Below are 27,522 nucleotides of genomic sequence, written 5' to 3'. Positions count from 1 at the left end.
TGATTATCTACAAACAATGTGTTTATTATTATCTTTAACTGTTAAATGTGAAGCTCATAATTTCTGCAGCACCAAACAGAATAGAGTGCAACAATAGAGTGCATGTCCACTTTTTCAGTGGCCTGGTTCCAGAAGTATTTTTTCCCATCCAGTTTTCCCTGCATTTTGGCAAGGAAATCCACTGTTGAAGGTGATTATTTAAAAAATAAGTTGAAATGTGGGCTGATGGCTTTAAAAAAAAAAGTATATATAATATCAATTAACAACTTTGAAACTCACAGTAGGTCTGTATTTAAAGGTTTATAGATCATTGGGAAAAAAAAAAATAAAATAAAAAAAAAATAAAAAATAATAATAATAATAATAATAATAATAATAATAATAATAATAATAAAATTACCCTGTGGAGAAAATAAAATGTGTAGTTTTGTCAGTTCCAAAATATCTATACCTCTATAGAAGTTTTTAATGCAATTTCTTCCAATCAAAGATATATATAAAAAAAAAAAAAATGCATATTTACAGTGTTGTTACAGAACCATGTGATGTCTCCTTCATTGCCCGTGTAAAACAGGATTGGGCCTCCTTCCCTGTGCCAATGCTGGTTATTAAGAAGATACCTCTGTTTGAATGTCCCATTCTCCAAAAAGCCAAAATGGTCAATCTGTTATAAAAGAAAGAAAGAAAGAAAGTACACAAATGAAATACTTCTAATCACACATACATTTCAGTAAGTGTCACTGGTATTTTTTTATTTTTCATTAAAATGAATTTAATTAAATGGCATAGTGTCATTTGGATAAATTTTTGCATTGCATACAGTGCACTTCCTCCCTAATAAATCTATTTAATGGGTGTTCGAATAAGAGTTCAAATCCATCAAGACATTTTAACTTTAAACCTTTGCTCCTAGGAAAAAAAAAAGTGTGTTTATAATCCATTACAATGCATCCTCCAGTGAAAAAGTCCATCTCCTGTGGTCCTCTCACATCAAAATCCACCAACACATTTGTTTAGAATTTATTTGGATTGTTTTCACTTGTAAACTTGTAAGTTTGATCTGTGCATATTTCTCCCCTGATTTAGACAAGATGACTTTCACTGGAGATATGGATAGGGGACTCATATTTTAGCCAGAAGCAACTGGATTTGTTTATCATAAACACACAGATTTTCATTTCACAAGACATTAATTGATGGACTGGATTACTTTCATTGTGATGTTTTTATCAGAATGAGAATGGACTCTCGTTCTGATGGCACCCATTCACTGCAGAGGATGTGTGCAAGTGACTTAATCTGTTCCGATGAAGAAACAAACTCATATACATGTGACCCTGGACCACAAAACCAGTCTTAAGTCACTGGGGTATATTTGTAGCAATAGCCAAAAATACATTGTATGGGTCAAAATTATTGATTTTTCTTTTATGCCAAAAATCATTAGGATATTAAGTAAAGATCATGTTCCATAAAGATATTTTGTATATTTCATACGGTAACTATATTAAAACTAAATTTTGAATTAGTAATATGCATTGCTAAGAACTTCATTTAAACATCTTTAAAGGCGATTTTCATTTTCAAAGACGAGATATGTGACCCCGGACCACAAAACCAATCTTAAGTGTCAATTTTTCGAAATTGAGATTTATACATCATCCAAAAGCTGAATAAGGCCAAGATACAACTATTTGAATATCTGGAATCTGAGGGTGCAAAAAAAATCAAAATATTGAGAAAATCGCCTTTAAAATTGTCCAAATGAAGTTCTTAGCAATGCATATTACTAATAAAAAATTACCTTTTGATATAGTTACGGTAGGAAATTTACAAAATATCTTTATGGAACATGATCTTTACTCAATATCTTAATGATTTTTGGCACAGAAGAAAAATCTATAATTTTGACCCATACATTGTTTTTTTAGCTATTGCTACAAATATACCCCAGTGACTTAAGACTGGTTTTGTGGTCTGGGGTCACATATAAGTTATTATATGTTTAGTTTTTGGGAGAACTATTCCTTCCTTAACGTTGTTCTGCTGATGTTTTAACCATAAACAGTCACAATGTTGATACATCCCGGTCTACACAAAGTACAGTAACGACACTAGACTGTCTTCATTTCTGGGTGTTCTCCTCAATCTTCTGGCCTTCAGCCATCTCGTATTGTTGAGCGTAAAACCTCGGAGCAGGATGGAGGGATAATTAGCCTCAATTTGTATTAAAATATAGTGCCAGCGTCAGGGATGCCACATTAGTTCCGGTTTGAACAGAATTGTAATATCCATTCACCAAATCCAGGGGCTGTTCACTGTCTTCTACATTTCCATAAATTCTCCAAGTTTGAGGGAAGAAGTAAAAAGAATGTTAAAATTTGTTCCCAGAGCTGCAACGCTGCAGTTCTTAACAGTTCTCACTCTTCTGAATCCCACCCAACACTTAATAAAGAATGTTCTCTCTAGTGTTTTGTTTTTTTGTAAATACCCTCTTTCTCCTCCCGTTGGCAACAAAAGAGGCAGAAATTTTATGAGCCAGTGACAGCAAAAGGACTCACACAGAACGCTCACAGTTACATTCATTCAACAGCAGTCAGAGCCTGGCTGCAGGTCAAATGAGTGTCAGCTATATTCACATGCTTTGGTGAGTTATTTTCTGTGTAAGCTGTTACATCTCAAGCCTCAAGCGCTAGAAAATGGCATTTTTACATAATTTATAAGCCTATTCATTTCCACTTAAAAAAAAAAAAACATATTTACAATATTTTAATCATAAAAGTACATATATAGATAATACTATTATTAATTAAATAAAACAAATGATTCATATTTTTTAAAACATGGTTTACAATAAATGTACATGTATTTTATTTTTGGAATATTAAGGTAAAAAAATTATAAATATATGCAATTTTTGTTTAATTTTGGTTCGCACCCGGGCTCACCGCCAGCGGGTGGCTTTTGTAAAATTGATTTTGGAATGATATTTAATTTTTTATGTGGTAAATATAAGAGAAAGATGTCAAAGTCATTTATATGTGCCAATCTTCCAGCTGCCAGCTGGTGGAGCTATGACTATAACTGGATTTCGGCATGTACATTTCTTCAGTCCAGCACTTTTATCAAGCATATGAAATTTAGTGCAGATTGAACATGGAATGTTTGAGGTTAGTATAAGGCATGAGGTGTCCTATTGACAACAGGTGGCGCTATGATTATAACTGAATATTGGCCTTTAGATATCTTCAGGCCATGACTCTTTCCAAATATTTGAAGTTTGGTGCAGATTGGACATTGCATGTTTAAGTTAGTGCAAAACAAGCCATTTCCTGTTGCCAGCAGGTGGCGCTATGATTATAGTGGAATAATGACCTTCAGATGTGTTCAGGCCAAGACTCTTTTCGAACATGTGAAGTTTGGGGAAGATCGGACATCTTATGCCTGAGTTACAACAACTTCTATTCCCATGGCGTTAAATCAAACTTTGTCACGGCGCCATGGCCACACCCTTTAATGAAACCTCAAGATGTTCACAATTTAACATCGCAAAGGCCTTTAGATTAGACTGACCAAAAAAAATTATAAAATGTCATAAAATATCTAGGAGTAGTTTGTTACGGCGTGAAACATGTCACTTCCTGTTGCCAGCAGGTGGCGCTATAGCGATATCTGAATTTTGGCATGTAGATATATTCAGGTCAGGAGTCTTCTCAAACATGTGAAGTTTGGGGCAGATTGGAGGATTGTATGTCTGAGTTATAGCAACTTCCTTTCTCATGGCGAAACATCGAAATTTGTAAGGCCGCCACAGACACGCCCTTAAACTAAACCTCAAGTCCTTCGCAATTTAACATCGCAAAGGCCTTTAGATTACACAGACAAAGTTTGGTGTTGATCTGAATAAATCTCTAGGAGGAGTTCGTTAAAGTACAACCCCTGAAAATGGCAAAAACGACACAAATTTTGCAGAGAAAATTCAAAATAACTGACTTCCTGTTGGGATTCGAATTTCGTACCAAGAGACTTTTTTGTAGGTATTGGTGTGTTACATGTGTGTACCGATTTTTGTACATGTATGTGAAACGTAGCTCGAGGCGCACTCTGTTGAAAATGTATAGGTGGCGCTATCGAGGCATTTTGCCACACCCAATGGAATATTGGCCTTAAGATTTGTTCAGGCCAGGACTCTTATCGAACATGTGAAGTTTGGGCAAGATCGGACATTTTATGCCTGAATTACAATAACTTTTATTCCCATGGCGAGACATCGAACTTTGTGACGGCGCCATGGACACGCCCTTTAACGAAAACTCAAGATCTTCACAATTTAACATCGCACAGGCCTTTAGAATAGAGTGACTGAAAAAAAAAAATTTATGTCATAAAATTTCTTGGGGTAGTTTGTTACAGTGTAAAATATGTCACTTCCTGTTGCCAGTAGGTGGCGCTATGACTATAACTGAATATGGGCATATCAATCTGTTCAGGTCAGGAGTCTTATCAAATATGTGAAGTTTGTGGCAGATTGGACATTGTATGTCTGAGTTATAGCAACTTCATTTTTCATGGCGAATCATCGAAATTCGTCAGGCCGCCACGGACACGCCCTTCAACGAAAACTCAAGATCTTCGCAATTTAACATCGCAAAGGCCTTTAGATTAGGCATACCAAATTTGGTGTTGATCTGTAAAAATCTCTAGGAGGAGTTCGTTAAAATACAAGGCATGCAAATGTCAAAAATGATGCAAAATTTGCTCATAAAATTAAAAATAACCGACTTCCTGTTGGGTTTCGGATATTGCTCCAAGAGTCTTTTTTGTAGGTACTGATGCTTTACATATGTGTGCCAATTTTCCTGCATGTACGTGAAACACAGCTCGAGGGCTGTTGATTTTTTTACGATAGGTGGCGCTGTCGAGCCATTTTGCCACACCCTCTTCTGAAACCTATATCAGACGTAAATTTTCACCAGGTCTGACGCGTGTGCAAAGTTTCAGGACTTTTCGAGCATGTTTAGGCCCTCAAAAATGCGATTCATTTTGGAGGAGAAAGAAGAAGAAAGAAGAAGAAGAAGAATAAGAAAAATAAAAATAATAATAATTAAAGCTGCAAGCAGCGATGAACGGGCCCTCGCACCCGGGCTCACCACCACCGGGTGGCTTTTGTAAAGCAGTGAACGGCGAGAAATATGCGTTTAATGTGGTAAATATTAGAGGAATATGTCAAAGTCATTTATATGTGCCAATCTTCCTGCTGCCAGCTGGTGGCGCTATGACTATAACTGGATTTTGTCATGTAGATTTCTTCAGTCCAGCACTTTTATCAAGCATATGAAATTTAGTGCAGATTGAACATGGAATGTTTGAGTTAGTATAAAGCATGTTGTGTCCTATTGCCAACAGGTGGCGCTATGATTATAACTGAACATTGGCCTTTAGATATCTTCAGGCCATGACTCTTATCAAATATTTGAAGTTTGGTGCAGATTGGACATTGCATGTTTAAGTTAGTGTAAAACAAGCCATTTTCTGTTGTCAGCAGGTGGCGCTATGATTATAGTGGAATAATGACCTTCAGATGTGTTCAGGCCAAGACTCTTTTCGAACATGTGAAGTTTGGGGAAGATCGGACATCTTATGCCTGAGTTACAACAACTTCTATTCCCATGGCGAGACATCGAACTTTGTCACGGCGCCATGGCCACACCCTTTAATGAAACCTCAAGATGTTCACAATTTAATATCGCAAAGGCCTTTAGATTAGACTGACCAAAAAAAATTATAAAATGTCATAAAATTTCTAGGAGTAGTTTGTTAAGGCGTAAAACATGTCACTTCCTGTTGCCAGCAGGTGGCGCTATAGCGATATCTGAATATTGGCATGTAGATATATTCAGGTCAGGAGTCTTCTCAAACATGTGAAGTTTGGGGCAGATTGGACATTGTATGTCTGAGTTATAGCAACTTCCTTTCTCATGGCGAAACATCGAAATTTGTAAGGCCGCCACAGACACGCCCTTAAACGAAACCTCAAGATCTTCGCAATTTAACATCGCAAAGGCCTTTAGATTACACTGACAAAGTTTGGTGTTGATCTGAATTAATCTCTAGGAGGAGTTCGTTAAAGTACAACCCCTGAAAATGGCAAAAACGACACAAATTTTGCAGAGAAAATTCAAAATAACTGACTTCCTGTTGGGATTCGAATTTCGTACCAAGAGACTTTTTTGTAGGTATTGGTGTGTTACATGTGTGTACCGATTTTTGTACATGTACGTGAAACGTAGCTCGAGGCGCACTCCGTTGAAAATGTATAGGTGGCGCTATCGAGGCATTTTGCCACAACCAATGGAATATTGGCCTTCAGATGTGTTCAGGCCAGGACTCTTATCAAACATGTGAAGTTTGGGCAAGATCGGACATTTTATGCCTGAGTTACAATAACTTTTATTCCCATGGCGAGACATCAAATTTTGTGACCGCGCCATGGACAGGCCCTTTAACGAAAACTCAAGATCTTCACAATTTAACATCCCACAGGCCTTTAGAATAGAGTGACTGAAAAAAAAAAACTTATGTCATAAAATTTCTCGGGGGTAGTTTGTTACAGCGTAAAATATGTCACTTCCTGTTGCCAGTAGGTGGCGCTATGACTATAACTGAATATGGGCATATCAATCTGTTCAGGTCAGGAGTCTTATCAAACATGTGAAGTTTTGGGCAGATTGGACATTGTATGTCTGAGTTATAGCAACTTCATTTTTCATGGCGAATCATCGAAATTCGTCAGGCCGCCACGGACACGCCCTTCAACGAAAACTCAAGATCTTCGCAATTTAACATCGCAAAGGCCTTTAGATTAGGCATACCAAATTTGGGTGTTGATCTGAATAAATCTCTAGGAGGAGTTCGTTAAAATACAAGGCATGCAAATGACAAAAATGATGCAAAATTTGCTCATAAAATTAAAAATAACCGACTTCCTGTTGGGTTTCGGATATTGCTCCAAGAGTCTTTTTTGTAGGTACTGATGCTTTACATATGTGTGCCAATTTTCGTGCATGTACGTGAAACACAGCTCGAGGGCTGTTGATTTTTTTACGATAGGTGGCGCTGTCGAGCCATTTTGCCACACCCTCTTCTGAAACCTATATCAGACGTAAATTTTCACCAGGTCTGACGCGTGTGCAAAGTTTCAGGACTTTTCGAGCATGTTTAGGCCCTCAAAAATGCGATTCATTTTGGAGAAGAAGAAGAAAAGAAGAAGAAAGAATAATAATAATTAAAGCTGCAAGCAGCGATGAACGGGCCCTCGTACCCGGGCTCACCACCACCGGGTGGCTTTTGTAAAACAGCGAACGGCAAGAAATATGCGTTTAATGTGGTAAATATAAGAGGAATATGTCAAAGTCATTTATATGTGCCAATCTTCCAGCTGCCAGCTGGTGGCGCTATGACTATAACTGGATTTCGGCATGTATATTTCTTCAGTCCAGCACTTTTATCAAGCATATGAAATTTAGTGCAGATTGAACATGGAATGTTTGAGTTAGTATAAAGCATGTTGTGTCCTATTGCCAACAGGTGGCGCTATGATTATAACTGAACATTGGCCTTCAGATTTGTTCAGGCCAGGACTCTTATCGAACATTTGAAGTTTGGTGAAGATTGGACATTGCATGTTTAAGTTAGTGTAAAACGAGCCATTTTCTGTTGTCAGCAGGTGGCGCTATGATTATAGTGGAATAATGACCTTCAGATGTGTTCAGGCCAAGACTCTTTTCGAACATGTGAAGTTTGGGGAAGATCGGACATCTTATGCCTGAGTTACAACAACTTCTATTCCCATGGCGAGACATCGAACTTTGTCACGGCGCCATGGCCACACCCTTTAATGAAACCTCAAGATGTTCACAATTTAACATCGCAAAGGCCTTTAGATTAGACTGACCAAAAAAAAATTATAAAATGTCATAAAATTTCTAGGAGTAGTTTGTTACGGCGTAAAACATGTCAGTTCCTATTGCCAGCAGGTGGCGCTATAGCGATATCTGAATATTGGCATGTAGATATATTCAGGTCAGGAGTCTTCTCAAACATGTGAAGTTTGGTGCAGATTGGACATTGTATGTCTGAGTTATAGCAACTTCCTTTCTCATGGCGAAACATCGAAATTTGTAAGGCCGCCACAGACACGCCCTTAAACGAAACCTCAAGATCTTCGCAATTTAACATCGCAAAGGCCTTTAGATTACACTGACAAAGTTTGGTGTTGATCTGAATAAATCTCTAGGAGGAGTTCGTTAAAGTACAACCCCTGAAAATGGCAAAAACGACACAAATTTTGCAGAGAAAATTCAAAATAACTGACTTCCTGTTGGGATTCGAATTTCGTACCAAGAGACTTTTTTGTAGGTATTGGTGTGTTACATGTGTGTACCGATTTTTGTACATGTACGTGAAACGTAGCTCGAGGCGCACTCCGTTGAAAATGTATAGGTGGCGCTATCGAGGCATTTTGCCACACCCAATGGAATATTGGCCTTCAGATGTGTTCAGGCCAGGACTCTTATCGGACATGTGAAGTTTGGGCAAGATCGGACATTTTATGCCTGAGTTACAATAACTTTTATTCCCATGGCGAGACATCGAACTTTGTGACGGCGCCATGGACACGCCCTTTAACGAAAACTCAAGATCTTCACAATTTAACATCGCACAGGCCTTTAGAATAGAGTGACTGAAAAAAAAAACTTATGGCAGAAAATTTCTCGGGGTAGTTTGTTACAGCGTAAAATATGTCACTTCCTGTTGCCAGTAGGTGGCGCTATGACTATAACTGAATATGGGCATATCAATCTGTTCAGGTCAGGAGTCTTATCAAACATGTGAAGTTTGTGGCAGATTGGACATTGTATGTCTGAGTTATAGCAGCTTCATTTTTCATGGCGAATCATCGAAATTCGTCAGGCCGCCACGGACACGACCTTCAACGAAAACTCAAGATCTTCGCAATTTAACATCGCAAATGCCTTTAGATTAGGCATACCAAATTTGGTGTTGATCTGAATAAATCTCTAGGAGGAGTTCGTTAAAATACAAGGCATGCAAATGACAAAAATGATGCAAAATTTGCTCATAAAATTATAAATAACCGACTTCCTGTTGGGTTTCGGATATTGCTCCAAGAGTCTTTTTTGTAGGTACTGATGCTTTACATATGTGTGCCAATTTTCGTGCATGTACGTGAAACACAGCTCGAGGGCTGTTGATTTTTTTACGATAGGTGGCGCTGTCGAGCCATTTTGCCACACCCTCTTCTGAAACCTATATCAGACGTAAATTTTCACCAGGTCTGACTCGTGTGCAAAGTTTCAGGACTTTTCGATCATGTTTAGGCCCTCAAAAATGCGATTCATTTTGGTGAAGAAGAAGAAGAAGAAGAAGAAGAATAATAATAATAATAATAAACAAAGCAGATACAATAGGGTCCTCACACCATCGGTGCTCGGGCCCTAATTAAAGCTGCAAGCAGCGATGAACGGGCCCTCGCACCCGGGCTCACCACCTCGGGGTGGTTTTTGTAAAACTGCGAACGGCGAGAAATATGCGTTTAATGTGGTAAATATAAAAGGAATATGTCAAAGTCATTTATATGTGCCAATCTTCCTGCTGCCAGCTGGTGGCGCTATGACTATAACTGGATTTTGTCATGTAGATTTCTTCAGTCCAGCACTTTTATCAAGCATATGAAATTTAGTGCAGATTGAACATGGAATGTTTGAGTTAGTATAAAGCATGTTGTGTCCTATTGCCAACAGGTGGCGCTATGATTATAACTGAACATTGGCCTTTAGATATCTTCAGGCCATGACTCTTATCAAATATTTGAAGTTTGGTGCAGATTGGACATTGCATGTTTAAGTTAGTGTAAAATAAGCCATTTTCTGTTGTCAGCAGGTGGCGCTATGATTATAGTGGAATAATGACCTTCAGATGTGTTCAGGCCAAGACTCTTTTCGGACATGTGAAGTTTGGGGAAGATCGGACATCTTATGCCTGAGTTACAACAACTTCTATTCCCATGGCGAGACATCGAACTTTGTCACGGCGCCATGGCCACACCCTTTAATGAAACCTCAAGATGTTCACAATTTAACATCGCAAAGGCCTTTAGATTAGACTGACCAAAAAAAAATTATAAAATGTCATAAAATATCTAGGAGTAGTTTGTTACGGCGTGAAACATGTCACTTCCTGTTGCCAGCAGGTGGCGCTATAGCGATATCTGAATATTGGCATGTAGATATATTCAGGTCAGGAGTCTTCTCAAACATGTGAAGTTTGGGGCAGATTGGACATTGTATGTCTGAGTTATAGCAACTTCCTTTCTCATGGCGAAACATCGAAATTTGTAAGGCCGCCACAGACACGCCCTTAAACGAAACCTCAAGATCTTCGCAATTTAACATCGCAAAGGCCTTTAGATTACACTGACAAAGTTTGGTGTTGATCTGAATAAATCTCTAGGAGGAGTTCGTTAAAGTACAACCCCTGAAAATGGCAAAAACGACACAAATTTTGCAGAGAAAATTCAAAATAACTGACTTCCTGTTGGGATTCGAATTTCGTACCAAGAGATTTTTTTGTAGGTATTGGTGTGTTACATGTGTGTACCGATTTTTTGTACATGTACGTGAAACGTAGCTCGAGGCGCACTCCGTTGAAAATGTATAGGTGGCGCTATCGAGGCATTTTGCCACACCCAATGGAATATTGGCCTTCAGATGTGTTCAGGCCAGGACTCTTATCAAACATGTGAAGTTTGGGCAAGATCGGACATTTTATGCCTGAGTTACAATAACTTTTATTCCCATGGCGAGACATCGAACTTTGTGACGGCGCCATGGACACGCCCTTTAACGAAAACTCAAGATCTTCACAATTTAACATCGCACAGGCCTTTAGAATGGAGTGACTGAAAAAAAAAATTTATGTCATAAAATTTCTCGGGGTAGTTTGTTACAGCGTAAAATATGTCACTTCCTGTTGCCAGTAGGTGGCGCTATGACTATAACTGAATATGGGCATATCAATCTGTTCAGGTCAGGAGTCTTATCAAACATGTGAAGTTTGTGGCAGATTGGACATTGTATGTCTGAGTTATAGCAACTTCATTTTTCATGGCGAATCATCGAAATTCGTCAGGCCGCCACGGACACGCCCTTCAACGAAAACTCAAGATCTTCGCAATTTAACATCGCAAAGGCCTTTAGATTAGGCATACCAAATTTGGTGTTGATCTGAATAAATCTCTAGGAGGAGTTCGTTAAAATACAAGGCATGCAAATGACAAAAATGATGCAAAATTTGCTCATAAAATTAAAAATAACCGACTTCCTGTTGGGTTTCGGATATTGCTCCAAGAGTCTTTTTTGTAGGTACTGATGCTTTACATATGTGTGCCAATTTTCGTGCATGTACGTGAAACACAGCTCGAGGGCTGTTGATTTTTTTACGATAGGTGGCGCTGTCGAGCCATTTTGCCACACCCTCTTCTGAAACCTATATCAGACGTTAATTTTCACCAGGTCTGACGCGTGTGCAAAGTTTCAGGACTTTTCGAGCATGTTTAGGCCCTCAAAAATGCGATTCATTTTGGAGAAGAAGAAGAAGAAGAAGAAGAAGAAGAAGAAGAAGAAGAATAATAATAATAATTAAAGCTGCAAGCAGCGATGATCGGGCCCTCGCACCCGGGCTCACCACCACCGGGTGGCTTTTGTAAAACAGCGAAAGGCGAGAAATATGCGTTTAATGTGGTAAATATAAGAGGAATATGTCAAAGTCATTTATATGTGCCAATCTTCCTGCTGCCAGCTGGTGGCGCTATGACTATAACTGGATTTTGTCATGTAGATTTCTTCAGTCCAGTACTTTTATCAAGCATATGAAATTTAGTGCAGATTGAACATGGAATGTTTGAGTTAGTATAAAGCATGTTGTGTCCTATTGCCAACAGGTGGCGCTGTGATTATAACTGAACATTGGCCTTTAGATATCTTCAGGCCATGACTCTTATCAAATATTTGAAGTTTGGTGCAGATTGGACATTGCATGTTTAAGTTAGTGTAAAACAAGCCATTTTCTGTTGTCAGAAGGTGGCGCTATGATTATAGTGGAATAATGACCTTCAGATGTGTTCAGGCCAAGACTCTTTTCGAACATGTGAAGTTTGGGGAAGATCGGACATCTTATGCCTGAGTTACAACAACTTCTATTCCCATGGCGAGACATCGAACTTTGTCACGGCGCCATGGCCACACCCTTTAATGAAACCTCAAGATGTTCACAATTTAACATCGCAAAGGCCTTTAGATTAGACTGACCAAAAAAAATATAAAATGTCATAAAATTTCTAGGAGTAGTTTGTTACGGCGTAAAACATGTCACTTCCTGTTGCCAGCAGGTGGCGCTATAGCGATATCTGAATATTGGCATGTAGATATATTCAGGTCAGGAGTCTTCTCAAACATGTGAAGTTTGGGGCAGATTGGACATTGTATGTCTGAGTTATAGCAACTTCCTTTCTCATGGCGAAACATCGAAATTTGTAAGGCCGCCACTGACACGCCCTTAAACGAAACCTCAAGATCTTCGCAATTTAACATCGCATAGGCCTTTAGATTACACTGACAAAGTTTGGTGTTGATCTGAATAAATCTCTAGGAGGAGTTCGTTAAAGTACAACCCCTGAAAATGGCAAAAACGACACAAATTTTGCAGAGAAAATTCAAAATAACTGACTTCCTGTTGGGATTCGAATTTCGTACCAAGAGACTTTTTTGTAGGTATTGGTGTGTTACATGTGTGTACCTATTTTTGTACATGTACGTGAAACGTAGCTCGAGGCGCACTCCGTTGAAAATGTATAGGTGGCGCTATCGAGGCATTTTGCCACACCCAATTGAATATTGTCCTTCAGATGTTTTCAGGCCAGGACTCTTATCAAACATGTGAAGTTTGGGCAAGATCGGACATTTTTATGCCTGAGTTACAATAACTTTTATTCCCATGGCGAGACATCGAACTTTGTGACGGCGCCATGGACACGCCCCTTTAACGAAAACTCAAGATCTTCACAATTTAACATCGCACAGGCCTTTAGAATAGAGTGACTGAAAAAAAAAAATTTATGTCATAAAATTTCTCGGGGTAGTTTGTTACAGTGTAAAATATGTCACTTCCTGTTGCCAGTAGGTGGCGCTATGACTATAACTGAATATGGGCATATCAATCTGTTCAGGTCAGGAGTCTTATCAAACATGTGAAGTTTGTGGCAGATTGGACCTTGTATGTCTGAGTTATAGCAACTTAATTTTTCATGGCGAATCATCGAAATTCGTCAGGGCGCCACAGACACGCCCTTCAACGAAAACTCAAGATCTTCGCAATTTAACATTGCAAAGGCCTTTAGATTAGGCATACCAAATTTGGTGTTGATCTGAATAAATCTCTAGGAGGAGTTCGTTAAAATACAAGGCATGCAAATGACAAAAATGATGCAAAATTTGCTCATAAAATTAAAAATAACCGACTTCCTGTTGGGTTTCGGATATTGCTCCAAGAGTCTTTTTTGTAGGTACTGATGCTTTACATATGTGTGTCAATTTTCGTGCATGTACGTGAAACACAGCTCGAGGGCTGTTGATTTTTTTAACGATAGGTGGCGCTGTCGAGCCATTTTGCCACACCCTCTTCTGAAACCTATAACAGACGTAATTTTCACCACCAGGTCTGACGCGTGTGCAAAGTTTCAGGACTTTTCGAGCATGTTTAGGCCCTCAAAAATGTGATTCATTTTGGAGAAGAAGAAGAAGAAGAAGAATAAGAAGAAGAATAATAATAATAATAATAAACAAAGCAGATACAAGAGGGTCCTCACACCATCGGTGCTCGGGCCCTAATAATAATAAACAAAGCAGATACAAGAGGGTCCTCACACCATCGGTGCTCGGGCCCTAAATATAGCTGCAAGCAGCGATGGCGGGCCCGAGCCGTCAGCGCAAACGCCACCCCGGTGCCATCAGTCAAAGTGTGCCCAGCGGGCACATACACAGTAACCCTCTAGCACAGGGGTGTCCAACCCTGTTAATGGCGATCGACTGTCCTGCAAAGTTTAGCTCCAACCCTAATCAAACACACCTGAACCAACTAACTAATTAAGGTCTTCAGGATTGCGTGAAAATTAAAGGTAGGTGTGACTGATTAGAGTTGGAGCTGAACTTTGCAGGAGAGTCGATCACCAGGAACAGGATTGGACACACCTGATTTAGCAGTTTAGAATTAAGGGATACAGCAATGAAAGGGTTAATCCGAACCATCAAGAGACACACACAAACCGATATATAAAACTTGAGTAACACTTTCAATAAGGTTTAAGTTATTAACATTAATTATATTAAATTACATTAACAACAATTGTATGGCATTTATTAATGTGAGTCTCTCTCTATCTGTCTTTCTCACACACACACACACACACACACACACACGCACACACACAAAGAACAATATATATATATATATATTATTCTAAAATTATTCTAACACTTTTCAATAAGGATTTAGTTTTTAACATTATATAAGTTAACATGTACATCATTTATATAGCATTTATGAATCTTAGTTAATATTATGTTCAAAATGGATTACTACATTATTAATTAAAATTTATAGTTAATGTACATCAGTTACTGTACCATGAATTAACATATTAGTTTTTTTTACTAACACAAATGCAGTAAAAAAATATGTTGTTCATACTTAGCTTGTACTAATGTTAAATATTATATTATTTAACTATATTATTTACATAAAATTATATATATATATTATAGATATATATATATATTTAATATATATATATATATATATATATAACATAAAATAAATGTTAATTAAAGCTTAGTTAAAAATATTTTAATACATTATTTACTAATACATTTTTTTATTTTCACTTTTATTTTAAGATTGTTTATGTACTGTGAAATAACATGAACATTAATATTTTTAATGATAGGATTAACTAACATAGAAAAAAGATTAATAAGTGATCTGAAAAAAATAGATTGTTCATTGGAAGTTCATGTTAGTTAATGCATTAAATAATGTAAACCAAAAGAGAGCTTATCATAAATTGTTGCCAAAACTTTTCATGATCTATAACCATTTTTAAAAATCCTTTTAATGATCTATAAACATTTGTGAAATGATTATATAAAACTATATTATCAGTAAAATTCATTAGCTTTTTAAAATGCATATTATTTTTCTTTGAAAGGGTTTTTATAAATGATTTAAATGCTCTATACACGTTTCTGCAATAATTATTTAAAAGTAATCATATAGCTCCATCTGGTGGTGGCCATGATTGGTATTACACACTGCACGTTTGGTGTTGCTATCTGAACCAGTCAGAATGAAGGGCGCCTAAAGGGAGCGCGAGAACAGACTGGGCATATGCCTACGTAATGCCTGGTTCACGAGCTCTATCTGTAATCCGTATTTTTTCCGAGCCCATGTTAATGGATCAGAGCGATCAAACTGCACATGGCAAAATATGTGAAGAGAATATGTTAGAAATAAAAAGGTGCGAATAGAATTAATATCTAGCGCATGAGCATAGAGAGAGTTGTGAGTGCACAGGACACAGTTTGAGCAGAGGAAAAACGTTTTAAGTGCGCGCATTCTCTCCGAGCGAGAGCAGCGTGTATCTGAGCACGCGTGTCTGGTTTTGTGACAAAGCAAAGGAAATTTGCGTGCGAGCGGATAGATTCGCGCTCGCGCGCATTATTTTAATGTTCGCACTGCAGACGGAGTACGTGTCGCGTTACAGTAACGCGCTCTCGTCTGCTGCTTCTGAACTGCATACACATACTGTATACGCACTGCAGACGGAGTCAAGGACGTGTGAACCTGTATAATGTATAAAAAAAATCTATTCAACACCTGAGGCACCGCTACAATGAGCTCTATGGCCAATGCATAGCAAGAAAACATGCATTCCTAATAATGATTTCATTGCACTCCTGAATATAATTTTTTTTTTTTACTTCCAGCCTTCAAAGACAATTATATATCACTCATAAATGATTAAATACCAAAATGTATAGTATTTATTAAGAGATTGATGTGATTTGGAATTGGTAAAATGGTAAAATTGTTTTTTTTTTTTTGTCCCTAAAACTAACAGATGCCCTCAACTCCCCCTCTCTCCCTCTCCCCCCAGCCCCCCCCCCCCCCCCCCCCTCACACAGAGAGAGTGGCCTCAGAGTGAGATCAGATGTCTGACAGTTTTTTTAATTTTCTGTTATCCATACAGTGTTGTAAAATCGTGAAACTATGCATATTTCCTCAGAATGACATGTTCTATGTAGGAAAAATGGTTTTGAAGTGTTTGCAAGCTGCAATTTAAAAATATAAGACAATTAATGTTTCCTTTTTTACTGTTATTTCAAAAAATCACCACGGCAAAACCGTTCAAGCTATCCAAAATCCATTCGCAATTTAGGTTCCTCAATGTTTTGGCATCATGTAGAAAAAGTTTGGTGTGTATAGTGTACTTCTGCTCTGAGCAGTATGCATTAATTCACAGCAATATTTTTCCAAAAATCCACATTTAAACCAAAATAGCCGACTTCCTGTTGGTCGTAGCTGATGACTGTAAATTAGAAAGTTGTCCGTCTTGATAAGAACAATTTATGTACCGAGTTTGGTGTCTGTAGCTAAAACTTACCCCCCCACTTTTGACAAAAGGTGGCGCTATAGAGTGCCTCCTCCACGCCCATTTATGACCTTTTGCCATTGTCTAGCTATCATTAATACTGATATGTGTTTTGAGTTTTATGTAATTCTAAGCATGTTATCTGCCTCAAAATCACCAGAACAGAATATTTAAGTTTGACACGTTGCCATGGCAACACTATATTAGATATCAATATCCCCACAACAGATTTACATCGGCCGTGTTTTGTCATTATTCTGATGAAGTTTGAAGCAAATTGAGTAAAAATAAGATGCTGAATACAAAGAATTTTGAAAATGACACACTTCCTGCTGCCAGTTGGTGGCGCTATAACTTTCACTCCTAATAGTCACATCTATGCGATCTGCATCATACATCGAACAATCCGATGAAGTTTGATCAAAATCAGGAAATGTATGTGGATGTTATTAGACATTTCCTGTTTCTCATTTTTTGCCCTAATTTCAACGCCTCGCCACGGGCAAACCGTTCGAGATATCAAAAATCCCCTCGCAATTTTTCATCCCCAATGTCTTGAGATCATGTTCACTGAGTTTCGAGGAAAACGGTTGAAAGTCCTCAGAGGAGTATATCAAATTCCAGAGCATGCTTTTTTTAAACAGCCCTGAATAGCTCACTTCCTGTTGGGCGGAGCCTATTGATAGAGCGCGAAAGTTGTTCGGCTCAATGAGATCTATAAGTGTACAGAGTTTCATATAAATACATGCAAGTATGTGTGAGCTATGGTTCAAGATATATGACTGTGTTCCAGGGGGCGCTGTAGAGCCCTTGTGCCACGTCCGGGTCACAGTCTCTGCGGCGTCCTGATGGCCGCAGGTTCCAAAGTGTGTGCCAATTTTCAAGAGTTTTTGAGTATGTTAAGGCTCCCAAAAACCCCCCGTTTAGTCGAAAGAAAAATAAAAAAAATAATAATAATAATCCTTAGAAAATCAATAGGGCCCTGCGCCCATTGGCTCGGGCCCTAAATATAGCTGCAAGCAGCGATGGCGGGCTCAAGCCATCAGTGCAAACGCCGCCCCGGTGGCATCAGGTAAACTGTGTCCAGCGGGCACATGCATTTACAGTAATCCTCTGGCACTCAGGTTTTAAGGGATACGGCAATTAACGGGTTAATCCGAAGCATCAAGACTTTGAAATCACATACACAGAACAATATTCATTAAGAAAGTGAAATTAAATGATTAATAAACTATTTATTCGAACCCTTGCTATTTTCTATTCTTATAAGAGTCTTGGCTGTGGAACACCTGTAATAGAGTTGGCTAGCTGGATGCAAATAAAGTCATGCCTTTTATTTGTTCCCTCTGTTTGCTATTTCACATTCCTGTCACTGAAGCGTTGTGGCCAAAGACACAGAAGGTAACTGAAACAATGTGGTTTAAGTCCAGGTGATCATAAGGGGTCCAAGCAAAATGGTTTGTGTAGATGATGCAGTTAAACAATGGACGTGTCTCTTTTCAAGTAAATTATTATACGCACAAAATGAAAATAGATAACAAATATAGTGTCCCTTCTTCACTTTTTCAGTAATGCGTGATAACTTGAGAAATATGTTGTCAATACTATTAAAATAAGATAAAAACGTAATGGTATTTCGGAGATGATAGTTTTTTTTTGCATAATTACTGTATTGGGCTTTATTAAAGTTTATGAAAAAAGAATGAATGTATATGCATTTTTGATTTATTTACATAAATGAAACATTTTCAGGTCTTTGAACAGATCTTGAAGTATTTGCTGTCCTGTGGCGCCATCGAGTGGACAACATTAGCATTGTGCCCTTCATTTTTGAACAATATTATGAAAGGGGCCAATATTTTTTGATTGATTATAAATATTTAATGATTAGTTTACTGATAATATACCCACATTAAAATCGAATTTACTGATTCTGTGTCTTATTTCATGCTTAATCATGAGTTTAATTTTCAATTTACATTTTTAAGCAGTGTTGAATGATTACTATGTGAGTTGCTAAATTTGTTTTGTTTTTACAATTATAATACATAAACTATATAATGATGAAAAATACAACAGTTATTGTTTTTATAATATTTACTATTGACAATCGTTATTCTGTATTGTAAAGAAGAAGGTTTTTATGACAACAAAAATGGTCATTACTAAAAATTAAACGCTAATTTAATTAATAGTTTTATTTTTCTATAGGTTAAGCACCTTTTCGTAAATATGGCTGTTTTTCTCAATTTTTTTTTTTTTTTTGTTTGTTTGTTTTTTTTTTTTTTTTGTTTTTTTTTTTAGGATTTACATTTAAAAAAAATGACCCTACTTCAAACATTTTTAAGCAGCTTGAACAAAACCTGTTAATATTTATTATAGACCACTGTAACTGTCTATTATCTAAAAAAAAAAAACAAATTTATTATGAAAATAAAAGTGTGTACACCAGTTAAACTGGACGATAAAAGAAATGCTAACAATAGTTTAATAGAGCATGTTTTAGGTTTATAGGTGTTTAGATGCAGAAATGTAATTTAATTAAATATAGATTAATTCTTGTTAGAGCAAAAAAAGAAAAAATAAAAAATAATAATAATAATAATAATAAATACATGAATACATGAATACATACATACAAAAAAGCAGCCAAGACGAATGATTTTCTGTTTTTATAGATTAAAATTAAAGACAGAAAGCAGCTGGTAAATGCAGTCACTTTAATATTCAAATCCAGTATCATGATACACTTCAGATTTATTTCTCAACTGTTTATGTTCACGTGACTGTTTTCGTTTATATTCGCCAAGCTATTATGTGTTTTGAAATAATCTTGTTCTTGATTTGTTCGTTCTTGCCAGAATCAGCGTCCTCTGGAGCTCGAGAGATCGATGTTATTCTGCCCTTAGACAGTCTCGCGCTGTCAAATAGTCTTTCAATTTTCACAATCAAACAGCTCACAAATACCTGAATTTAGCTCTTGTTGTGTTCTAATGGGTGGATTGTGTGCATTCGCGGTAATATTTTTTTTTTAAAAGCTCTTAAAACTATAAAAATGATTTTATTGTGAGCTCGTGAGACTGCACGCGCTGATGCAGCGGTGATTTCTCTCTGGTCTTTCTCACTGTTCTGGCCAGACATCAATTATTAATGAGATCTGAGCCGGTAATAATAACATATGTTGGTTCAGCTTGTCAGTGTGAATTAAATGTGTATTTATTTGTCCGTTCTCGCCGAAAAAAAAACCATCACCGTGTTCTGGAGCGCAGAGCAATCGATGTGATATTCAGCCCTTAGACAAAGAAAATCTCACAAGCACTCATAAACACTCATTTTCATCTCTATAATATGTTCTTCTAATTGTTTTTTGTTGATTCGCCGCTGTGTTTTAATGTAAAAGGATGTAGTTTCTGTATGTACACTTTTTTTCCCTTCAAGTGTTCAGACGTCTCGCGCTGTCAGACAGGCTGCAGCAAATATTTCATTTTAACATGTTAACAGCTCGCAAACATCTGAATTTAGCTCTTGGTGTGTTCTAATTGGCGGATTGTGTGCAATCGCCGTAATATTTTATTTTTAAAAGGTCTTAAACAAGAATAAACTCGTTTGTTGTGAGCTCGTTGAGACTGCACGCGCTGTTCGGAGCGGTGACATATCTCTCGTCTATCTCTCTGTTCTCTGGCCATACATCAATTATTAATAAGCCCTGACCCGCTAATAATAAGATATGTTGGTTTAGCTTGTCAGTGTGAATTAAATTGATTTATTTAGTTGTATTTTTAACCGATTTAAAAGTGAAACTAAGCGAGACTCCTCCCTCTCAGTCCCGGGAATTGCTCCTGTAGAGGCGCATTTTCTCTCAGACAATGAAAGTCTCAGCACACATACATTCCTCACACAGAGCCAAAAATCCATATTCAAATCAAAATAGCCGACTTCCTGTTGGTCGTAGCTAATGACTGTAAATTAGAAAGTTGTCCGTCTTAATAAGAACAATATATGTACCGAGTTTGGTGTCTGTAGGTAAAACTAAGCCCCCCACTTTTGACAAAAGGTGGCGCTATAGAGTGCCTCCTCCACGCCCTTTTATGACCTTTTGCCAGTGTCTAGCTATCATTAATACTGATATGTGTTCTGAGTTTCATGAAATTCTAAGCATGTTATCTGCCTCAAAATCAGAATATATTATACAGAAAAATATTCCAGTTTGATATGTTGCCATGGCAACACTATATTAGATATCAATATCCCCTCAACAGTTTTACATGGGCCGTGTTTTGTCATTATTCTGATGAAGTTTGAAGCAAATTGAGTAAAAATAAGATGCTGAATTCAAAGCATTTTGAAAATGACACACTTCCTGCTGCCAGTTGGTGGCGCTATAATTTTGACTCCTAATAGTCACATATATGCGATCGGCATCATACAACGAACAAATTGATGAAGTTTAATTAAAATCAGGATATGTATGTGGATGTTATTAGACACTTCCTGTTTCTTCATTTCTCGCCATAATTTCAACGCCTCGCCACAAGCAAACCATTCGAGATATCAAAAATCCCCTGGCAATTTTGCATCCCCAATGTCTTGAGATCATGTTGACCAAGTTTGGTGGCAATCGGGTAAAAAACCTATGACAAGTATATCAAATTCCAGAGCATGCGCTTTTTACATAGCTCTAAATAGCTGACTTCCTGTTGGGCGGAGCCTATGACATGCAATACGAAAGTTGTTCGGCACGATGAGATGTATAAGTGTACTGAGTTTCATATGAATACGTGCAAGTATGTTTGAACTATACATCAACATTTCTGACTGTGTTCCAGGGTGTGCCGTAGAGCCCCTGTGCCACGCCCGGGTCTCAGCCTCTGCAGCCTCCTAATGGCCACAGATTCTAAGGTGTGTGCAAATTTTCAAGAGTTTTTGAGCATGTTAAGGGCCCCAAAAGCCCCCAAACTTTGACGAAAAATAAGAATACTAAACCCTAAATAGCCAACTTCCTGTTGGGCGGAGCCTATGATATGCAGTACGAAAGTTGTTTGGCTTGATGAGATCTATATGTGTACCGAGTTTCATACGTCTACGTGCAAGTATGTATGATATATGGCTCTCCATATTCCAGGGGGCGCTGTAGAGCCCCTGTGCCACGCCCGTGTATCAGTCTCTGCCCGGCCCTAATGGCCGCATTTTCCAATGTGTGTGCCAATTTTCAAGAGTTTTTGAGCATGTTAAGGGCCCCAAAAGCCCCCGAAACCTTGAAGAAAAATTAGAAGAATAAATAATAATAATAATAATAACAAATAATCATAAGTAATACTATGGGGAACAATAGGGCTCTCGCCCTCCAGGCATAATCCTTAGGAAAACAATAGGGCCCTGCGCCCATTGGCTCGGGCCCTAATAATAATAATAATAATAATAAACACAGCAATTCCAAGAGGGTCCTCGCACCATCGGTGCTCGGGCCCTAATAATAATAAACGAAGCAGATACAAGGCCCTAATTACTTAAAAAAAAAAAACGGTAGTATTTGAACGGTAGGATAACTTCTTTATTGTAGGATTGAGAACTGAATGTACTCCTATAACTTTAAAACAAAACATCTGATTTTGTCTGCTGAGGTTAGATGAGTCACATTATGGACACCGGTTCAGAAATGCAGCGCCCTCTCCTGGTTGATACAGACTTTCAAAGCAAATGTACATCTAAATCTACATAATACCCGTTTCCATGTGAAGATGTTGAAATCTTAGAAAAAATATAAAATAAAATAAAAATAACTTACTTTGTCTTGTCTAAAATCTTTTTAGAACCTGATCTACAGGAAAGCTGTGAACATTTTCCAGCTGTAAAAAACAACTTTTAAAACCTCAACACAAAAATGCATCCACAGGGTTGGAACAACAAATCAGTGGATGAATTTTCATGTTTCATCCAGAAAACACAAACAATGAAGTTTTATATAACTTTCACACGGTTCCATTCCACCATAACAATGAAAGTAAATGGTGACCAGGGGCTGTCAGGCTTAAAAAAACAACAACGGTAGATTATATGAATCATGCACTTTATTTCAAGTTTACATCATTTACTTTCACTGTAGGGAGAAAGTCATATGGGTTTCAAAAAACATGACAGGGAATAAAGTGGTGTACTATATGCATACCATTTGCTGCATGTTGAACATATCTATTTTTCCAGATATCTTTGTTCTATAGGGTACGAAACCTCTCCAAGTAAGCAACTGCCTAGCAACCATTTAGAATACCTTAGAAACCACATAACAACACCCTAAAAAGCATACCGAATCCCTTAGCGACCATATATAGCATTATGGTAGCAAATATTGTACAAGAAAGAAGCACTTACTCTATGTTTTCATCATAAGAGTAAATATCTAGTTTTTTAATAGGGGTGTGCGATATGTATTTTCCATGATCATTACAGAATTTTTGTTTTATCGATGTGCAACCTCAAATGATTGAGTATTGTGTCACTTATTTTTCAAAAACGCACCTTAAGAGTGCATGTTTTCACTGCGTTATATAGCTTATTAGAATGCAGGTCTAACAATATGATTGCATTCTAAATATTGAATAGCCCCACTCAATATATGCATACTGCAAAAACTGTAAGTAATGGCTGCTCAAAATTCAGCTTTGTCATCACAGGAATATGTTACATTTTAAAATGTCAAAATCAGAAAACTTTTTTAAAGTGAAATAATATTTCATTATATTAGTTTTTACTGTTTTTTTAATCAAATAAATGCAGTCTGTCTGAGCACAAGAGACTACTATTTTAAAAAACATCTTTAAAAAACATCATCTACTGCAAACCAGTAGTGTTATTAGAACTGAAGAAAGCCCAAAAAATGATTGAGAATTCGTTTTTTGTCAACATCGCACCATATTTTGTACACATTAGTGCTTTTTGTTCTGTCTAATGGATTTGAAAACAGCTCTGCTCTTGGTTGCTTGTCAAACAGCGCTCTCCATTTCTCCATCCACAGCCAGCAACAGATGCTGAAAGGATATCCCCTCGACAACTGTTCAACAAAGAGAATTAAAAAACGACAGACTACAGCTCAGCTCGAGCAAGAATGTGAAATGCTAGACCCATGTTACATTTCCTGTAGAGTTTCTACTTTGCAGATCCTCATTTTAACAGCCTCGTCTGTGCTCCTACGACTGAAGGCAACGGTTTAAGGCATACTAAGTGCTGACAAGGACAAAACCAAGACAATGAGGAGCAAGAAAGCCAGGAAATGGCCCTAATCTTCCTGACGGCTCAGAGGATGAGTTGAACAGACACTGGGAAACAATTGCCTCCACTCTGGCGTGTCCAGGTCAGGACGTAATTAGGCTCAGAGTACAGCCTAACAGGATTGTTTTGTCTAAAACTAGACGCAGATATTTTCCTGTCTCAGCTTTTTCCACAGATAGCGTGTAAAAGATTAATTTCTAAGCCACTCTTCAGGCTAAGAATGAGATTAAATGTTTCTGAGACTTAAATTATTAAACAACTGGCAGCATCATACCATAGTATATATTAAAGAAAGAAAAATGTCACTGTGTATTTTAGTCAAAGCATATTAAACCTGACCAAAAAACTAAATTCGAGGGACTTTCAAGATCTCACTTTCAGTTCAATAAAGTGAAAAATGGGCAGACTGCCAGCATCAGATGCTATGCATCTGCACACAGGCCCAAGCCCAGAGGGGCGAAAGGATCTGCTATTATTCTTTGGGGGCCATGAGGAAAAGGAAATTTCCTGCAGACACAATACAGAGTAGAACGGCACAGATTATGGACACATTAAATAAAGGATATCCGTGAAGGAAGCCCAGTTGTAAGTTAATGAGCAGCCACAACCAGATAAAACTGCTGTGGGTTGCAAAATAAGGCCTGGCAATGTGATCTATCACAAAACTTAATCATTGATACAAGCTGATTGGAATGACAATGCTTTGCAACTGTGATCAATGACAGCAGCTGACCTGTTAACAACAAACAAGTTGCTGTCACATAAGTTTCTGATTACAGTATCAAGGTTAGAGAAGGATGTAATAGGTCTAAACACTATTTTTGTTTAGTCTTTTGTACATTATTGGTTACTGAATGCACTGATAAATGCACTATTGGTGGGTCGTATTTACTATTAAGTAGCCTAAGTATTACCTGAAAACTTACTTTTTACAGTCATTCATTTTCAGAAACATGTAGCATTTAAAGCACTACTGTTATAAGTCCCACCACAAAACAGATGAAAATAATTCTTCAGCCATTTAGATCACAAGCAACTTTGTATAAATAAAATGGTTTAAGCAATAATAATGACAATGATAACAAGAATGAAACTAATTACTGTTATAATTATTCTTGATGTTTATACAATTTTATGCATATACCTCTATTTTATTTAAGTTAGTAAAATAACATCCAAAAAGGCATATTATGTTTTATTGTTGCAGTCTAAATTGTATTATTTTAGTTTGTTTGTTTTAATATTTTAATCATTTTTTACTGAGTTAAAGCTGAAATGAGATAAATGCATATTGCTTATCAGAAAATTACATAAAAAATATTATGTATATTCTTTGAAAAACAATCAATGTAAACAAATTGATATCTCGACATGGATTTCTCATGGCCAAGAACAAACAGCCAGGTAAGAGAAGCAATGAAGTAAGACACTTACCTGTTGATCAAAATAGAAAGTTTTGTATGAGACAGATGTGTGCTGAGAGTTGGTTTGGACTGTGTGTCTTCCTAAGAGCTGTGGTTTGAGCCCCAGTGCATTACAGCTGAGGAGGAGGAGGAGGAGGAAGAGCAGAGCAGTGTTGATCAGTCTCATGGCTGAATGAGTGAATCCCGTCACAGTGCATCTGAAAATACCAAGCGATGGATCATTTGCATACGACCAACGAGGAAGGATGTCAAATGACTCGTAGTTACTCCATGACGCAAAAATATTAAAACTAAATGAAAAAACAAAAGAGATGCAATGTTACGCCTAATATATATATATATATATATATATATATATATATATATATATATATATATATATATATATATATATATATATATATATATATATACAACACCGTAGCTTTAAAGTTTTAATTTTTCAAATTTCAGACCATTTCATAAAATGATCATGCTGTAAACTTGTTAAATCTGTTCGTCATGTGCGAATAGTTATTTAAAGTACCTATCTGTCGCTGTGCTCGCTCAAAACGGATTAAATCTCCTTTCTGCAGATAAATGGAGTGTTTTGTTAACTTCATATAAAGACACAACGTGCTTCTTCCGTATTGTAAAAACGTGATCACCGCGATGCCTCATGGGTATTGTAGTTTCTTGTTATTCCTGTTTTTTTTTTTTTTTTTTAATGTATGGTATCCTGTAATTTATTTATTAACATATTTGTCTCTCTATATATCTATATCTAGGCTATATATGGTTAAATGTTTTATACATTATGTGTACTGTGTGTGTGTGTGTGTGTGTGTGTGTGTGTGTGTGTGTATGTATATATATATATCTATATATATATATATATATATATATATATATATATATATATATATATACAGTACTAGTACACATAATGTATCAAAATTTCAAAACAATTATTTACTTGTGTTATAATCTGTCTGTGATTGTGTCTATTAGAGCAATAAAGTTGTATTTGTACTATTTTATCATAATTTACCTTCATTGCATTTAACTAAGAAGCTTTCTTTAATTTATTAAATAATTTATTTATATCTCCTACAATATAGTTTGTGTCATGACCATGTTTATTTGGAAAAAAGTATTACCTTACAGTCTATATGCTGAGACTTAAAACAAAGTTCCACCAAGAAACGCCTTTGAATTGCTGCGGTCATGGGGTTTGTCTCTTTATGATAAATGCATTACACATAATGCATCGCAACTTATATACTGAAAGCGTACACTAAAACAATAAACACAGTAAATACTGTCATCTACTTTGGATACAGATCTTGTGGGTTCAAAGAATGACATTTCATCTTCACTACACAAAAGACTGTTACTCCTTGATGAATATTGTACTTCACACAATAAAATGGTCATAATAACATTGTCCATACAGAAAAAGTAAGCACTTAGTAGTACATATACTATACTGAAATGTAGGGCATTTAACATAGAAAAGAAATAATTCTAGAGTCTTACTGGTACACAATGCAACACATTACAATATGGCATATATCTGTAAAAGAATGCTAGACAAAAATACCTGACAGAGAAAATACTGTGCATGGCACGTCATGTAACATAGAAAGAAAACAGTTTATACAAAACTAGAAAAGGTTATCACTTTAAAATAAAATGTTAATAGAAAAGCTTAATATCATATAAGCAGCTTGTGTAAATATGAGGAAAATTCATTATACTGCAAAGTAATTGGCAAGGACAACCAAAAAACCTGAAACAATTGGTCCTCAAGTTAAACAATGTTAAGTGTTTTAGTGAATACCTTTGTCGAGAAAAATAAAAATAAAATCAGTCTAAACAAAATCACTGAATCAAGCACATGGCATCTAAAACTAGTTGTAATTCTATCAATTTTGTTAAAAAAAAAAAAAAAAAAAAAAAAAAGGTCTGTAGCAGCAAGTAAAATACTGAAAGTCTATAAAAGAGGAGATTCACAGTTCCATTGTAATGACACAGGTGCAAAAAACCTTACAGCACAGCCAAGGT

The 27,522-nt window shown here is 36.8% G+C and overlaps 1 protein-coding gene across 1 annotated transcript in view; it reads right to left on the bottom strand.

Annotated features, from left to right (window-relative positions):
* LOC109051841 (lysosomal Pro-X carboxypeptidase-like) overlaps positions 1–26,138 on the bottom strand; it is a 39,740-nt gene extending 13,602 nt beyond the window's left edge. The window contains exons 1-3 of the mRNA XM_042739121.1: positions 26,003–26,138; positions 25,487–25,673; positions 497–664 (exon numbers count right to left, since the gene is read on the bottom strand). Of these exons, the coding sequence (XP_042595055.1) occupies positions 497–664; positions 25,487–25,642 (324 nt within the window). The 5' untranslated portion in view covers positions 25,643–25,673; positions 26,003–26,138. The remainder of the gene's footprint in view (positions 1–496; positions 665–25,486; positions 25,674–26,002) is intronic.
* Between the last annotated feature and the right edge of the window lie 1,384 nt (positions 26,139–27,522).

This window comes from Cyprinus carpio, chromosome B15 (genome assembly GCF_018340385.1).
Source record: "Cyprinus carpio isolate SPL01 chromosome B15, ASM1834038v1, whole genome shotgun sequence".
NCBI classification, from domain to species: domain Eukaryota; kingdom Metazoa; phylum Chordata; class Actinopteri; order Cypriniformes; family Cyprinidae; genus Cyprinus; species Cyprinus carpio.
The sequence above is the reverse complement of the archived record's forward strand: the minus strand, read 5'-3'. Positions and strand labels throughout refer to the sequence as shown.